Source organism: Thermobia domestica, chromosome 10, assembly GCF_964235325.1.
Source record: "Thermobia domestica chromosome 10, izTheDome1.hap1.1, whole genome shotgun sequence".
NCBI lineage: Eukaryota > Metazoa > Arthropoda > Insecta > Zygentoma > Lepismatidae > Thermobia > Thermobia domestica.
Window position 1 is genome coordinate 193,538,355 of NC_137463.1, and position 19,117 is coordinate 193,557,471.

A 19,117-nucleotide genomic window follows, 5' to 3' on the forward strand; every position below is an offset into this window, starting at 1 on the left:
TCCAGACGTGTCGAAAGATTGATGAGAACAACTAATGAATAATAATAAAAAACAAAGATGTCTGATATAAGCAGGGAACGTTGTTCTCATGTGATGTATGTATGCGTGGCAAAAATACAGTCCTTGTCAAAAAATTTACAGAAAAGAGGCCTATGGGTAGAAAAAGATGAAAATGGGAGGTTACTGTAAAGTAGCATCTGACGGAGATGAGTAAGAACATGCATTATGCGCAGGATATGTTTAATAAAGATGTTTATTGATTTTCGTCTCATAGCCAGGTTTAAGCCATAGAGGTAAATATTAAGGCAATCATTATATTTCCTAATCTTCACACTGCTTGTCAGCCCCGTTCTCATTTTTCTAAATATTATTGAAATCATAGAACAATTCTAAAATTATTGTGTGTAATTTTTTAATACTTAGGAAATACTACTTTGTGAAGTAGACTGTATTCGCGATTCGTGATACATTTTTCATTATTAATGAATATGAATATATATATATATATATATATATATATATATATATATATATATATATATATATATATATATATATATATATATATATATATATATATGTGTGTGTGTGTGTGTGTGTGATGTGTGTTTTCAAATAAATTTTGAACTCGTAAATTTAGATGATAAACTGATCAAGAATTGAGACTATTTCAATAACATTGACTAGTTTATTGAGCAATATTTTCTACTTATTAGAAAAGTTTCGTAGTTCACTGAATAGTATTCTCTACTTACTAAAAAATCACATGTCATAATTTTCTGGGTAGCATCTTCTACTTCCTGAAAAGTGCATAATTTATGGTAGTATTTTCTACTTAGAATAAAATTATATAATTTACTGAGTAGTGTTTTCTACTTACAGTTAGTATAAAATTACCTAATTTACTGAGTAGTAGTTTTTACTTTCTAGAAAATTACCTAATTTACTGAATAGTATTTTTCAACTTCCTAGAAAATCACCTAATTTACTGAGTAGTATTTTCGACTTACTAGAAAATCACCTAGTTTACTGAGTAGTGTTTTCTACTTCCTAGAAAACCACCTAGTTTACTGACTAGTATTTTCTACTTACTAGAAAATCGCCTAGTTTACTGAGTAGTATTTTCTACTCACTAGAAAATCAATTAGTTTAAAGTAGTATTTTCTACTTACTAGAAAATAATGCAGACAAATTTTCACTTTTTTCTCTGATTTCTGATTTTTTTTAAGTAAACAAGTACAAACAGAACTAATGACCAACTTAGATAAAAACGCATTTTTCAAACCTCATAATACTGGGTCGTTGTATCTTCTTGTAGATTCACAGTTTCTAATATAAGAGATAATGGTTTGAATATTTTATAATAAATGGTTCATTATATCTTATTCATTAGTACTAAATCAAACATTTTATTTTATTTATTTTCCAACAGGCGCCCAGGGACATCGTGCAGCTACGTATCTAGCCACTACAAGTCACAATGCTCACAAGTTTATAATTATCACAGGTTGTTATCATGGGATGATGTCCGAGGACTTCATATGGACATTTACAAGGTATATAAATTCTCTTATCTATGTATGTAATGTACCTACAAAATTTTCTAACATACATTGGAAATTTTGTTTGGGATTCTTCACAAAATTAAAAACGTTTGAAAAAGTTATTTTATTTACAAATCTAAATTTGATAGCGTGTGCAGTCAACTGTCTGTGTTGTTCACCATCGATTACATTGGAAAGTGGGAACATACAGAACAGAAGTAAATTTTGAAGTATAAACTATTAGAAGCTATAAAAAGAAAGCATATATATCTATATCTATATCTATATCTATATATATCTATATCTATATCTATATCTATCTATCTATCTATATATATATATATATATATATATATATATATATATATATATATACGTACTTATAATGCAATAATTAATTATTTAATTATTACCTATGTATTACTTTGTGTTTTATGAGGAAAATACAGTAATTCTTTTTCTTCAATATAAACAAATCACATGTAAATGTCTATCTTAATTGTCCATTCTCGGTATGATTTAAATGCAATTTCAACAAGTTAATTTCCTAGGAAGCGAAGCCGCAAATTCTTTGTTCCTTTCTCCATCTATGGCAATAAATCATGGGCGTACAGTATGGAGGGTTCTAGGGATTGCAACTCTGTCCAAAATATTTTAGAACTTTTCTAAACATAAAATTAATATTTTAGTGCAACAAATCATGTTATTTACTTATCTGTTGGCGTCAATGAAAGTTAATTATTGACCATTACGATTTCTAATAAAATGTATGTATTGTATTTATGTATGTTTTTTCGTATTCAGTTCAAAAATAAGGATAGCTTACTATCGTATATGGTTACACTTATTTATTATGGTTACACTTATTTTCTGAGTCCTACACTACCTTAGGGCTCCCTTACTTCTAGACTGAAAAATCAGGTCACAGTATGTTCATAGGTTATACTTGCTCTTTACTGAATATCAGAACTAATTAATTAAGGTGGATCACTAGATGTTCTCGATGCTATGATAAACGTTGCTTGAATAGTGCAGCGTTGCCAGATAGTGTCGAGTGTTACTGATGCCTGATAGTAAAGGAAGCAATGATGGAATTTTGCTTGGATAATTACTGGAGAAATTAGTTTTCGACTTTTTACCGCAATTTATAGATAAATTCCGCTTCTCACTGCAACACTATAATCCAGGAATTTTCTTATTGTGACTACCAGAGTAAACGTTCAAATTTGGCAACAACGCATTATGGCGCTCTGCGCAATTTTCTTCTCAAAATCTATTTTTTTACATGTAAATTAATATTAAAATAAAATGTGAAACATTACACGAAAAACGGTCGAATAATATATCTATTTCGTAATAAAATCCTTACTTTAAAATACTTTTCACGTACAAATAAACATTTCATAAAATTGAGCACTTATAGTAAGATCTAGCAGCAAATACCATCTTGTGTGCTCATCGTAAAACGAATCAAATATTTTCTTTTATTTTGTCATCTTTATCAATATCAGAAGACACAACCAAACGAATCAATGTCTTGTGTTGTAGCTGAATCATAACTCTATCTTATAGCACAATATTTATAATATGTGACGTTTCATTGAGCATTAATTAAAGGAATGAGCCTAAATATGTATTGACTTCTGGGTGGTGATCCACCTTAACACTCAGCAAACGTGAGTGACAGTGGGTAGGTTATACTTAAACAGGATATATATATAGATAGATAGATAGATAGATAGATAGATAGATAGATAGATAGATAGATAGGTAGATATAGATATAGATATATATTTAATATCGTAGGAATGATATTACTAACTTATGTTTTGGCGTGGAATCAGGATACGTGGAGTCCCAAACAATTCTTTTGGGACAAGGTAACAAATTAAGTAAATTCGGGACTGTCCAAGCTAAACCAGAGCGTCTGAGAGCCCTATCTATGTAGAATTTTTGATATTGTATAGTTGTCTTAATAGACTATAGACATAACAACATTGTGAATTACGTATGAGTCTATTGAAATTATAAAATATAATCTAATTTTGGATTTTAGCGAAGAATATTACGCATTTAGGTTGATGATACTTTAATGTTATTAAATTATTGACGTTCTAATTTAGATAGTGAATTCAAATTATGTTTTGAAAAAGTCGTAGGCATTATCGCTACAATTGGAATAAATATTATGAAATTAAGACTTTTTTTCTTCTCGCCAGTGTTAATGTAAAATATTAACGCATCTGATCCAAAAGGATGTTCATGGAAGTTCAGTTTTCATACTATTTCAATATTGTTATTTCAAAATTGAGAGAGCGGTTTGCACACAACATACCACACCTTTACAAATATTGAGAAAATTATTTCGGACCGTTTTAGGTCAAGATAACTCAATCACTGAAGATAGCAAGTGTACATAGTTCTAAAAAGACATTTTTCACCTTATCGCACAACTACACGACCTGATTTTTAATTGTGGAAATCAAAATAATGACACTATAGAAAATGAAAATCCTAAATCCGGATTGACGCTTTGGTAGAGTGCAATCTAACATTTTATCCCAATGTGTGCAGATGATCTCAAATACTGGCTATTTTACATGTGCTGACTGTTTCAGCTGAAATAAACTTCATTACTGAAGCGACAGAAAAACTGCTTACGGAATACAATGCATCAATGTCGACTTATTCGCCTAGGTCTTCTAATAATTAATCACGAAATTCCTGTAAATCCTGAAGAAGCCGTGCACGGTGTGATTTATTCATCTTGTAAGTTAAGTCAAAATCTATATTATATAAGTCATTGAATTGTCCCCTTTTATTTGAAAAATATGGAAAATGAAATTCCTTTTAATTATGTTCCAATGTTAACTATTTGTAATTAAGAGTATTATGTGTGTAAGATATGTAACAAAAGTAAACAGAATGTCTAGAAAAATTGTATAAAATATGCTATTTAATTTTGTCACAGATTGTATATATATCCGGCAATATATTGTATATTTAGAAATGATGAAGATGGAAAGTGCATATTTTATGGAAAATTCAGACATGGCAGGACTCAACCTAAATGTTACTGCCTAAATAGTATATGTTTTTTTTTTTTTTTTTTCAAACTACTCCGAATGAAATTTCACTATGCGCCACTATAATAAATGTATACAAGATGGTCAGTTCAGAAGAATTACTGGAAATATCTGTGTTGTCTCATCCCTCTAAGAAGCGAAACACAAATGTTACCCTTCATTGTAGTTTCACATACGACTAATTCAATCCTAATGGGTATTAACAAGCAAGATAAGAAATAAAACAATGAATGGTGGTCTTTTTTTAAACTTTTTAAACTTTGCAGCATAAATCCGATAGTCATTTGTTTTGAGTTTCGTACAAGATCTCAAGAAGGAACACATGACGGAAAGAAAAGACATCCTTAGCTCAATATGTCAGTTTGAGCTTCACTACCAAATATTTTGTAATGCAAAGTATAAATAGAAAGACTTAATTGTTCCAACCTCTTCATGTATTTGGTGTCAATAACATAAATAGCAATAAACAATATCATCGCCTCATGTATTTCTTTGGAGGAGTTAGTTTCAATGGCTTTTTCCCCTCCTTCTTCGAGCTCACTGATTGTCCAAAAGGGAAGAGTTTGTACCGAAATGTTCGACTTTCTATAAGATGTTCGGTAATGGTTTCTAAGAAATGAAGAAGACATGTGTACGGTCGAGTATTAAGTATTGAATATGCAGAGATTGTGAATTTAACGGAACAACATAAGGAAGAACGTTGCTTCAATGCGGTAGTCTCAAAATAGATAAGTAGCCAACTTAGAGTAAATAATGCATTTCTTATAGAAAAATGCAGGTTTTATAAAAGAAAGGCTTAGTTGAACAGATGTTCAGCTTAGAGAGATGGCCAAGTTAACAAGTTATATTGTATGAAAATTATGAGGAAAAAATTAATGACATGTTTATGAAACGATTGCCTATCTAATTCCAGGAGTAAGCATTATTTTATTTATTTATTTATTTATTGCAAGTCTGTGCATCAAAACATTCTACTTACTGCTCAGAGTAAAGTGTCCTCTAAAGAAGTGTGGGTGCATATGTTTTTCAAAGATGATTGTACCTTAGTCACGAAGAATTAAAGTTCTTTGTAATGTTTCGTTTACGTACTATTACTTACATACGTCACTGCTCAAATAGTTTGGTTTGGAAAAGAGCTGATTTCCGTCTATATATTTCTCGTAAAAAACAGGAAACGAAAAAAGAAAGGAAAAAGGAAGAGAAGAAAAGGGGCAAGTTAAAAATGAAATAAAATCAAATAATCATTATGTCTTCACTCTAAAATAACTAATTTAATGACATATGTTTAATTTCAGCTCTTTGCAAGAACTCTTTTCAAGTGAGACTCCTTTAAAATATTCTAATCCTTCCTGCTTTCATTTTATCAGTACCCTCAACAAGATGATTGGAGATTCTCTGGTTCGATCTTCGGTCAAATAAATTTGAGGTGGACAACATCGTGGCCGTGGATTTTCTCGGGATACTCCATCAAGTTCTTCATCCAACATTTCATTCCACCAATTCTTTCATCATCATTCACTTGCTTTAATCATCCGTTTCCCTTAGCCTAAAGGGAATAACCGTGGATGTTAAACGAAATAATTTGATTTTACTTCAGTTTTTACTAGAAAATGATAGAATACTGCTTAAGACTCCTAACTACTTCTCAAGCGTTTAAAAATAAAAGAAAATCTCGTATCCCCGAAACTATTGCATATTAAATACTGAACATTCTACAAGACCTTAAATATGAACTGCTTCCATAGTTTTTTGTTCTCGATTTTGCTTGAGAAAATCTAGTTCCTCAGGAGCTAAGGCTATCCTCTTCTCATACTAAAAGGCACCAATAGTAAATCCATTAATACAAACTAGAATAAAACACTTAATCTAAACATTTATATGATTGGTATTATCTGTACACTGCGGCTAGTCCTCTGGGAAGTTTAAATATTTAACTAAAGACGTTTAAGATAGGAAAGAAAAATCTAATCAACTGGAAACTCCAATTCTTAAAAATTCCTTCACCTTTCAAGTTTTCGGCTCTTGGTTAGAGTCTTGTTCACGGAGGATATAACATAGGAGTAAAAGAAATAAAACCTTCAAGGAATGGTATTTATTGACATTACCACTTTGATAAATACAAGGAGTAATTGATAATCTATACCTTCGTTGTTCTTTCACGATAAGTCCATTTCTTTGTATTTCCTTTCATTCGTATTTCTATCGTTCGTGAACAAGACTCAAGGAAAGAGCCGAAAGTTTGAAAGTGGAAGGAAATCGTGATTTGAAGAAAGTGAGATTATTGTTAAAAGTTCCTGAAAGCGTTATCAGATTCTCTGTAGCGAAGGAAAAGATTTACAGCAGAAGGAAAATTCATAACAAAGAGTGGATTGCAAACCCTTCGTTTTATCGTTCGTGAACAAGACTCAAGGAAAGAGCCGAAAGTTTGAAAGTGGAAGGAAATCGTGATTTGAAGAAAGTGAGATTATTGTTAAAAGTTCCTGAAAGTGTTATCAGATTCTCTGTAGCGAAGGGAAAGATTTACAGCAGAAGGAAAATTCATAACAAAGAGTGGATTGCAAACCCTTCGTATTGGTGGGGAAAAAATAGTCTGCTATTCCAAAGATGCATTTACTTCAAAGACGAGTCCATTTACAGGTTTAATTCAAAGCCTCTAAATTTTTGAAGATGTTTACTATTTCAATAATTTTAAATTGTGCACACTCCTTACAGTACTTATAAAACCATTTACCTCTAGTTACTATTACGAATGCAAGTGATATAGACTAAAAATTACGATAAATTCGAATCTAATTTTTATGCAAGTTATCCATTTATTTTGATGTTTTCATTAATATTTCTTTTCTAGATCCCAAGCTGTTGTTCTTGTCACATCCAAGGCTATGCATTCCAATTTCCACCAAAAGCTCATTCTGAAAAGGAGGGAGGATTCAGGGAACAAGAAGGCTTTCCAGGAGTGGATTTCGACGAGCAACCAGTAGAGAACTTTAACTTTCCGCAAGAAGCAGCAATTGACTTCGAAAGACAAGGAATCAGTTTTCAATTACCATCAGGACCACCATTACCTTTAGCTCCGGACGAAAGAGTACCAACGTTTTCTACGATATTCAACAACCAACTACACAAGAGAAACAGGACAAATACCAGGTATTACTTGTATGTTTCCTTTTTGTAAGTACAGCCTCAAGTGTCCGTATTTTTGAGAACCCTTTCTACAAAAGAAAGCACAGTGACTCACATGTATAGCGCTCACTTCTGGTGCCTAAAATCCCTAGTTTGATCCAACGTTATGTGAGTGGATTTGTAGTGAGCAGCATCTGTGGGTTTCCTCGGTATTCTTCTGTCCTCTGCCATATTCTTATTCAGCCAACTATTTCAAAATCATCCAGTTGCACTAGTCACTCGTCTCCTTTAGCTTGAAAGGGCATAACCATGGGACAGCAACTAGAAATTTCATTTTTATTATTTATTTATTTATTTATTTATTTATTTATTTCCTGTTCTACAAAAACGTACGAAATTATCATCAGAGACATAAAAGTTTTTACTGATTAATAATAATAATAATAATGAATGAACAAGTAGGTATAGTGTAAATATATATTTGGTGTAGCAAATGTTGGAAAGTGAGGAAAGCTATTAAAAATAGGTGATTTTCAATCTAAGATTGTGGAATTTTTCCAGTTATACCAATAGTTTGAACTTCACACTGGTGATTTCCCCAATGCTAAATAAAAATGCAATGTTGCCAGTTTAGCCGGCTGGTCGAACTGAATGTAATACCACACAAATATGACATGGAGAACGTACACATTATGGTGTGTGAGGAAACTTGGAACACCACGAATTCCTTCAACATTATGTATTGTGGATATTGACGGCCCGAAAGAACAGCCTGGCGAAGTGGAAACGCTTTTCCATTTAACATATGGTGCATTATCAGTTTGGAGCCCAAACGGCTGGTGCAATTGACAAAGTTCTAGCATTTTAGATTCAAAACTACGTATTTCCATAAACTTTCGTCTCTTTCCATTTCTTGGTATCTTCACTCATAACGGAGATAGCCGGTGAGCCCGAACTTTCGTCACTCGTATATTTCGATAGTCCAATTACAAATCTATTATGCATGTTATGGTCTAGAGATGAATATTTAATTTTGTAAAATGCAGTCATATATGTTTTTGTGAACAAAGAGACCTCCCCTCTAGTTTAGGGCTAGCTCGGTAGCCTTTTGTGCACAGGGTCCCAAATTCGATACCCGTGGAAGAATCTTAAAATTTGAATGCATTACGATGGCTCAAATTCCATCTCAAACTTTAGATCCATGTCTCGTATAGCCTCAGTGCTGAAAACATACACTGAATTCCAACCACCCAATGGAATAGATTTATTCCATTTGAATCTAAAGAGTGATGAGCGATCGAACTTCTCGAAAAGTCGGAAATACTCCAATTCAAAGTGATTGGAGTGAAAGAGAAATAGAGTAATTAAGACATTATTTTGGGTTTTCTTTCCTTTAACTCTTCACTCTTCATATATATAAGGTGTTTCAAAAAAACACCAACAACGTTTAGGAGGTGATTCCTGACATCAAGATAAGACAAAAAGTATAAACAAACCTGGGTGCACAAATGCTTCCTTTCAGAGTTGTAGGCTGCCGAAAACATGAAAAAATGAACTTTAAAGCTCCATATCTCCAATACTATGGAACCTACCGTAGTCGGGTCAAGACTTTATTTAGGAACTAGTATGTGCCCTATTCAAATATCCATGTTTCGGAATCCTAAGGTACTCGCGCAACAATTTTTATAGATGAAGTTTGGCTACGGACATATAATTTGAAATACTCACCAACTGCCTCTACAAAAATTGTTGCGGAAGTACCACAGAATCCTGAAACTTGGATATTTGAATAGGGTACGTACTAGTTTCTAAGTGAAGTCTTGATCTGACTGCCGTTGGTCCCATAGTTTTGGAGTTATGTATCTTTAAAGTTGATTTTTTCATGTTTTCGGCAGCCTATAACTCCGAAAGGAAGCATTTGTTTTCCAAGATGGACTGTTGTCAAAAAGTATTAGAAAAAACTTCATCCAGCAATGGATCGACAGTTGTTGATAATGGTGTTTCAAATAACCCTCACCATTTTACTCATATGATCCCAGTTTTCATTCTTGATATCTGAGCATCATTCTTGATATCTCATGCGTGCGCATTTATGTGTGGGAATAACAAACGGTTCTGCGAATTCAAAATATTTTAACAACCGGTTCTGCGAACCGGTGAGAACGGGCTGAATAACACCACTGTATATATCCATTTTTTCTTTAAATGTATTGATTCAAACCAAAAAATCACCTTTCTGAGCTGAGAATAAGTAACGCAAGCTATACATATACACTTGGAAAACTAAGAAAAATTCAATTTTTATTTGTTTCATTTAAAGAATTATAAAATCTAACACACGTTTTTCCTAATATATATATATATAGAGAGAGAGTTGTAGGATTATCTCTAATTATGATCAATTAATTTACTAAAAATCGCCTTATCTGTGCGAATCTAGCTGCATGAAGAGCCTACTCTAGCTAAATACTGGTAGTTGTGACCTAATTGGAGAAAGTTCAGAATAAAAGTAACACTAAATGCAGTAGTTTTGGAGTAACAATCAAGTAAACTAAACTTTGTCCGACGTTTCGAGAACTGACCACGTTATTATCTTCAGGGTATATTATGAGAGAACCAAACTTAATCACTCCTTATACATACATGCTGGCAAAGGAAAAAGCGGAATATGATTGTTCGATAGAGACGCCCTATCAGTGTCAATCTATTGTCTCATTCTGATTGATTGAGTTTGCACATAGGTCCTGATTGTTGTTTTGTTTTCACTGCTTTTCCAGTAAATGAAACCCATGTTTGACTGAATTGTAAGCCGCTGTGTTCGTTAAGATTATTGCCTTCTTTCAGTATTGCTATGATTTCCTTGACTTTTCTCTTCCAGTAGCCTGAACACTTCGTTAACAAAGTGGTTTCTGAAAAATAATATATATATATATATATATATATATATATATATATATATATATTATCTCCCTCAATTATATTATGTGCTGCGAATATATATGAAGAGTGCTTCTGTTTGGTTCCCTCATAATATACCCTGAAGATAAGAACAAAGTGTTCAGCTCTCCAAACGTCGGACAATGTTAAATTTAACTGGTTGTTAGTTCGAGAATTACTGTACCTCACATTCGTCACGACACCAGAAAAACTTCAGCATTTGTTTCAAAAGTAACTCTTTTCAGTTTTTGCTATAACTTTGAATATTAACGCTAACGAATGTACTTCTATCGAGATCACTGGTGTGGTCAATTCTGTGATGACGATTATGAAACGAGATGTAATATTGCATGTTTTGCGATAACTTCAGTGAAATTTTATCCGATTAGACTAAACTTGGGTGAGTTGTTTCTTTAAAACACAACATTATTGCTTGTAGATACAATTGGAACAAACAAAAATGGAGAAAGAAGGTAAATTCACCCCAAATTGAAACTTTAAGCATATAGACAGTTACGATACAATTTTCCACCATAAATTTTCTTTTTTAAAAAATTATCTTCCTGAAATATAGCATTATTTTCTGTATAATTTTCAAATTACTCCCATACATGAGGTCTAAATTAGTCAAGAATAAAATGTGAGTCTAGTTCTAGCTTAAAAATTAATTATCCACGAATAATTTCGCAATTCTTCGAAATTCAGGGAACATAATACATATTTGAGACTTAAGAATTATCCTTTGTGTTGAGGTTAAAATAAGCCAATGAAAGTGATGGATTCATCTTGTAAGCCATATTTACGAACTTTCCTTAAAACGAGATTTAAAAAAAAAATGATTTTCGTAAGGCTTCTCAGTGGAATTTATTGCTAAAGTTGAAATTTTTCAAGATATGAAGGTGAATTCACCCTAATCTTAAAAGTATTCCAGGACATGTTTTGTTGAAAAAAAAAAAAAAAAGAATCCGATTTTCATAAATGAAGTTGTGTTTCCTTATCGCATAAAAATTACCCGCTTTCTTAACGCATAAAAACTAATAAATAAATAAATAAATAAATAAATAAATAAATAATCGTTTTCTTGCTTCCACTATGCAGCGTACTACTAAATATTAATACTAACATTAATATTTTCGGCAGCAGATGGCTTTATTTCTTAAGTACCGAGAAATCTTTGATTTATACGTGTTCTCCATAGAAAGTTCGGCGGTTTTATTTTTATTTTATTACTTTAAGGAACGTGTGCGAAGGCGGAACTTAGAGATTTTTCTTCTTCTTTCGAATGTCATGTCCTACCGTGATGGATCTCTTCATCATTAAGTAGTACTTAAAGTTTCGTGTATTCATTGGTGAAGAGTACCTCAGTTTTCAATTACATTTTATCGAGAAATTTTATTTTTAAACATTTCGGAAATCAACACCTTACATTAAGCTTTAATCATTCTACGTGATTAAGCTTTAATCATCCTAGTGTGAGTACTTTTAAATTGATGCATGCCGCATGCTCGTAACCAGAGGGAGGCAAGGGGGCCTGCTCCCCCCTAAACTTTTAGTGACCCCTCCACATCTCAATATAAAATGCTATTATTAGTACAAAAAACACAATGTAGATATTTGTAAGAGAAGTTTTAATGTCTTGGCCCCCTAATATATTCATGGCCCCCCAAACCTCTGTGGCTGGTTTCGGGCCTGATTGGGATAATCTATGAGTTTCGCTTCTCCGTATACCATTTTAATATCTTTTCCTTGCCTTCCTACGCGTTCGGAAATTTCTTCGATACGGTCGTGTAACTCATCTAATTTATCGACTGTATCTATATGTAAACTAAAGCTCCTTATTAGCCTGACATACATCTCGGGCTGCTTCCAACTGACCTTGGAGGGATTGTGTGTATTCGTGCAAGCCTTCTAACTGGTTCTGAATTTTACAATCTTTTGTCTCTATATGTTCTACACGATGGTATGTTTCTTCAATTTGTTGCTTAACCACGTCCATGGTCTATGTAGCGAGTTCGATTGCCAGTACTATGACTGACTGACGAGTTTGTTATGAATCTTAAGTGTTATGCCATCATATTTTTGTTCGAGTATTTTGTTCCTACGTTTACGTTTACCATCCTAATACTTTGTTCTAATCTTGGGTTATTTTCGCGACATTCTTTTTGTACGGCGTCTAATTTCTGATCTAATTTACTCTTTAACTCAAAAAATTCTCTTTATTCTCATTCACTTTTTGTTTTAACCTAATGAAATTCTCTTTAAATTCAGCACGGTTCTCTTTACTTTCCTTTTCTAACAAAATTCTCCGCAAGATGAGCAAAATTCTCTTCATTTTTATTTGCTTTCTGTAAAAGTAAATCTAGCTTAGTAGCCAAGTCTACTTGCTGGTGTGCCATCCTGGACAAAAAATAAACTTAACTTAAAACGTATAATTAGAATAACCTGAAAGCAAAACTTTTTTTTTCAAATTACTGGTTCTAAGCTGGAAAAGAAATGGTATGTTAGAGTATTAATCTTATAAATATAAAAACACCAACAGTTTCAATTCGGGTTGTTAGTTCGGATGTCTATCTTATAGGCATAGTATATATCTGTTCGAGTACTAACGGTCTCGGATCGAGTCGCTAGTTCGGAGGCCAATTTTCGTATAATCGCTTTCCGGGGTCTGTCCTTCCTTGTCCTGCCAATGAGTATTTTCAAGAGACCTGGAGTTACCTGGGTAAGACGTTGAAAGACATCTCCAAAAAGGGATTACAGAATTGTTCTCAAATTGCCCGCCGGTCTCAATAACAAGATGATCATTAGGCACCGAGAGGTTCGGATATCTCATCTCGAAAACCTCACGGACGATCAGATGGTCACTTAGATCACAACGCACACAAACATTACTCATACTTGTAACAAAAACACACTGGATAAAATGACACTATGCTTATTTATTAAAATACTATTTAAAAAAAATAACGTATTAGAAAAAAAACACAATACTCTACACTGAATATATAATTATTTCCGCTAATAAAATCACACTTCACTTTTTCACTACACTATAGACCTTTATCACTTGTATATATCTGTATGGAAGATTATGATTGGGATTCCACTATAGATGTTTTTCTCACACCGTTAATGCACATGGAGAACTAGCACTGTGGGGGTATCGCCGGGATAATCCCGCGAAGTAACTTGTTGCTGCTGAACAAATCCATAGAAGTCGACGTTAGTCTCCCTCAAGAGAATGTAGACAGTTGCCAAAATAGAATGAAAATGTTGGAGAGCGCGTTTAGAACTAATACGCACTGGGTTGTCGAACCCGCGACTTCACTAATTGAGGCTAGCCTTTAATTACGTCCTTCACCGGCTAATAGCGTGTGCCCCTTAATATAATGTTATGCTCAATGCCACTAACGTGGTGTCTTCTTGTATGTACGGAGTAACACTCCTCGAACTCAGAGGTTCGAGATACGAGCTGCACTGACCGACTGGTCAATGTTGGCAGTTCATTCCAAAGAGCACTCAGGTTAAATCACCTGTATGTACATGCAAATAGAATATAAAAAAGAATTGACGTTAATTTTAATCCACTGTCCACGACGCACAAGACATTGCGATAACTTGATTGTGGGAAAATTTAGATAACGAACTGGCAAAGCGATGTGGTTGTCGTCGTTCTGGCGCTCAGACACCTTGTATGCAATATTTCCATAAATGATTGGAAAATAACACTTGATCCAGTTCCAAATAACTATAGAACATAGTTTTTACATATTAATATGTAAGGAAGAAACACTGAAAACCTTTGTCGCTCACTAAAATATTCTCACCACAAAGCAACGTTTTAGACATATATATGAATGAACGATAAAAGACTCCTTTGTCCTGTTGCGTGGAAAGAAAAACAGTTCCCATCGAAGAAAGAACTTATTTGCGTCACAGAATAAAGTATAAATCGAAAAATATTTACTGTCTTTTCGAATATACAGAGCGTCCACAAATATACTCCTATAATGGTGACGATTATAAGCATGTTTTTAAGTCAATAGTTTTTACGGATTAAATAAGGTTAGTATCTTCATTTTACATATACATTTATTTTTCTTCTTTTTATTTGTCTAAAATTGAGGGAATACAAGAACATTGTTAGAACTGAATATTGATATATAGTTATTATATTCGCAAATACTATTTATCTGTGTTTTAAATATTTGCATTGCAGATCCGACCTGGAGGTAGATGAAACGAACGTAAAAGATCCCTCGACAGTGGTTCGGCGGCGACATCCTGTGTTGAATGTCATTGACTCCGACAGCATCCGAAACAACGATAAAAGGAAGATTAACTACGACTATCACCCAATCATCGACTTCTTCAAAGAATCTCGAATTCGAGAAAGAAGTGGACAGGATTGGACACCAATAACTCCAGCTCCACTAACACAGAGCAAAGAGGAAACTGAGGAGTGAAGGTTTTTGTTTCCTTCTGAAATTTAAAACCAAGGAGACAATAGTGTAAAAGGAAACACGATTTTAACAGTGTTTGTCACAAACTTATGGTGTTTACTATTTCTTGAAATTACCAAAATCTCAATATGTGAGATATTTATAGATGCCAGCTCGTTTTAGAAGTTGGAAATTATAAACAAATATTATGCATAATTTCTGAAGCAGTGAGTTCGCGAATTTCATTATTCTTTGAAAGGAGTATTCGGAGTGGCAGTTTTCATTATTTGTGATTTCTTTCAACGATTTTGAAGAAAATAATAATATTATGTTCAGGTGCACTTGTGTTGAGTGACGATTACTGCAAACCTCAAGTAACTCTTCATATGAAAGAAGTGTCTTAATGAAGAATTTAGTTATTCGTCTAAACCCGTTTCGTACTCAGGAATTTTGTAGGGAAAAGGTTTGGAGTTTACTGTTATTCGAACACAATTCTTATATCTTGCAAACACTTAAAATCACTTTGTTCGACAATGTTTTAAACATTTTGGGAAAAATGAGAGGGGGGAAGGGGGAGTTTGAACCTTCGATAAAATTTAACGAAATTTATTCTGATAGGTATTCTTTTGAATATGAATTTCACTCAATTCTAATTTAATATAATGTTTACATGTAGAAAACTACATTTTGTACAATACTAAACATTATTCTAATGGCAGAAATGAAATTTTAGGCACATTAAATTTCATGGTGGAAAATGGGAATAATACATTGTTGTCAAAAAAAAAAAAAAAAAAAAAATGAATGTCCGTAATTTGTTGGATTTCATTGGTGGACTAGGGAAAGGCATAATGCATCCTGATGAGATTAATTTCATTCACTTAACTTCAGGGTTTCGGACAGAGTTTGATTAATTGAAATTGAGCATAAAATAATAAATTGTGTTCATTTATATCAAGTGCACGGACTTCCAAATAGTCGGATCGAAAATTAATACAAATGACTCAAATACATTTTGAGCAGATTTTTAATATACTGTTTGATGTAGGGAGGAAGCAATGACGCATCTAATACGTCATAGACTTTAGTGTGAATATTGTTAATTTATTATGTTAATTATAAATATAGATATGTCAAATGCAACGTGTGGAAGTTACTTCGTAACAAGTGCTTAAGTGAAATTCTGCAACTTTCTAGAAAGAAGTTGAAGATTTCTTTGATCAAGACTTCTGTTAAGCGCATGAACATCTGATGTGTACATCTTTTAAAAGCTTAAACTGTTTTACTGTCGACCTTTATTAGAAAAATGACTATGGGAAGTTCGTTGGTTTACAATTAAGGACAGCCTTTTGTGTCCTGGCAATTTAGAGATTACAAAAATGAAGAGTGAACTGGATAAATGTTTTGAACATTTCCTGGAAATGGAGATTTTAGGCTTTGAAAATATACTACCTAGGTAATATTAATAGATATAAAATTAAGAATAATCCTGTATATGTCTATATGTCTATGTTTGTGAGTCACTTTTCAAACTATTCCTTAGTTTGGTTGTAACAGCGGATTGTTTTTCATCTTTTGGTGTGGAATTCCTAATTACAACATATTTTGTATTTCGATTGATGTATGATATGACACAACAACGTATGCATCCAACACATATACATATCTCAGGTTATATGACATTTCAGAAAAAAAATATATTTTAATTTAAATTTTATAGGAAATTATCTAAATACCTAATTTATATTTGAAAGATAAATTACAGAATTTGCCCTTGATAAGTAATAGAGTTGAAATGTAGGTTAAGTTCCTAGAATATGTTACGAAGGCGTTAGTTATGTTTTTTTCCTATTTCGCTCATACAAAGAAATTTTCACCGGAACTTTGAGGCTATCGCGATCTCTTAACTTCTATGTAACAATCCAGTAATATATAAACTAATAAAATATGGATTAAAACTAAATTATTATTATTTTAATCTAGTAAGTACTTTTCTTCTTTACTACATGTTGGTAACTGGAAAAACAGTTATAACTGCTAGGCATAAACAAGTTATGAATCCATTTTAACTCATAAATTCTATTTATATCGAAATTTCGGAAACTTTATTTCTCGTTTCCATAATAACTTTTAGCAGAAGAATGTTAAAGAAATGAGAGAAATTTTAAAATTAATGGAGATTTGATGTGAATGTTGTCCATTTTCCTATTCCATAATCCAGCTACCTAACACGACTTTAGGTATCTTCCTAAGAGTTACTAACTATTTCCTGGAATTCTAGTAAGTACGTGAATTAGTTCCTCATTTCCCAAGAATTACACCAAATAACATGTTTTACGAAAGTTGGTCAGTTCAACATTAAACCTAAGAAATATTTTGATATGACAAAATGTATTCTTCTCTCTCTGGTCTGTGAACTCAATTGAAACTGACAAATATGTTTCATGAATTAAACTGAGGTAATATTAGCAGCTAGAAATAAAACATACTGTATAATTATTGGATGTCTCTTTATTTTTAAGTAAACAGATCATATAAAATATGAACCAATGTTTAAATTCAATATATTATGCTCAAAAACAAGAATAATTTTAAGGAAAAGAGTTTGTTATGTTCCTAATAACCACTCTGATTTAAAAATGAATTTGTTAAAACAACTTTCTATGTGATATTCTAAGTCACAACAACATGGAAATTTAATAGCAATATTAAAAAAAAAAAAAAAAAAAAAAAAAAAAAAAAAACGTAACAGCAAAAATGATTTCAAGTAAGTTCTAATAGTTCTGCTTCGTATATTAACTGTGTTTCAATAATGCACATATTGACATATGCATAAGACAGTGAAGATATGCATCTTTGACATATCATTTGACAAAGATTCAAATACTACAAGAATTATCATGTTCAATGCTATATCTAAACAACAGGAATTTACACTTAAGTAAGTAACTTATTTTTGTACTTCCTGTGGGTGCATTGTTATGTAGATCCATGTCATTTCCTGAAAGCTTCATTTGACATAATAACTTTTACTTTAATGTCTTCTGTGCATAGGAGTATTAACTTTTAACACAAAAATTGTCACATATCTCATACCAAGTATGTATGTGCGTATGTGTGTTTCTACCAGTCAAAATGGTCGACGTGTAAAGATATGTCTACGCAGAGTTTAATCTTAAACTTTGATTTGAGTTTCAGAAATAAGTGAAAATATTTAACGTGTCTTGAAGGGCATATAACAAGAATCATTTATATGGATGAAAATTTGCCATTGTAAATAATAAATAATGTCTATTTATTTTAAGTGAACACTTTGTATTTTGCTATTATTTATCTAAAAGTACCAGTGATATGATCGAAATATCAGTCTGAAATATTTACTTGCTTAATCCCTTAAAACCAATGGGTTTAAATATGCTGATAGTTTTTATTCCCAAATGTACATACCAGAAAAAGTTTCATGTAATACAGTAAGTGAAATCATATATTTATATTTTATTAGATATACTGTTGTACTTTGAAACTAGTAAATAAATGTTTGTTAATTATTGGAATACAGTGCTTCATTAAAGACTAGTTTGTGCCGTTCAGAAAGAATAAGCACATTTTTGTGATGAATGATGAATCCGCCATATTTCCTTCATAAAAAGGCAGGTATACCATAGTCAGCATTTAAGCGAACATGTACGCATTTTTCGCATTTTGAGAGTAAAAATTTCCGCTCACTTCTTTTTTAAACGAAATTATGTGATTTGTCCGCATGTTCTAAGCTCACGACTGTTGTCAATTCAATTTCAGACATTTCACATGTAACGATATATTTGGTTATTTGTACTCGAAAAAGAAACTGTTAAAAAAAAAAAAAAAAAAAAAAAAAAAGATCAGATGTACTGAAAATTATGAATACACCAAGTCAATATGATGCTGTATATGATGCTCTTGTGTAATTATTTTTCATACATTTCAATATATTTTCATAATCTTTTAA

At 32.2% G+C, this 19,117-nt stretch overlaps 1 protein-coding gene across 1 annotated transcript in view; it reads left to right on the plus strand.

Annotated features, from left to right (window-relative positions):
• The window catches only part of LOC145662915 (uncharacterized), a 190,145-nt gene extending 171,315 nt beyond the window's left edge, over nucleotides 1-18,830 (plus strand). Inside the window, exons 8-10 of the mRNA XM_081728920.1 lie at nucleotides 1,433-1,556; nucleotides 7,479-7,777; nucleotides 14,907-18,830. Coding sequence (XP_081585046.1) covers nucleotides 1,433-1,556; nucleotides 7,479-7,777; nucleotides 14,907-15,153 — 670 coding nt within the window. The 3' untranslated portion in view covers nucleotides 15,154-18,830. The remainder of the gene's footprint in view (nucleotides 1-1,432; nucleotides 1,557-7,478; nucleotides 7,778-14,906) is intronic.
• The last annotated feature ends 287 nt before the right edge of the window (nucleotides 18,831-19,117 follow it).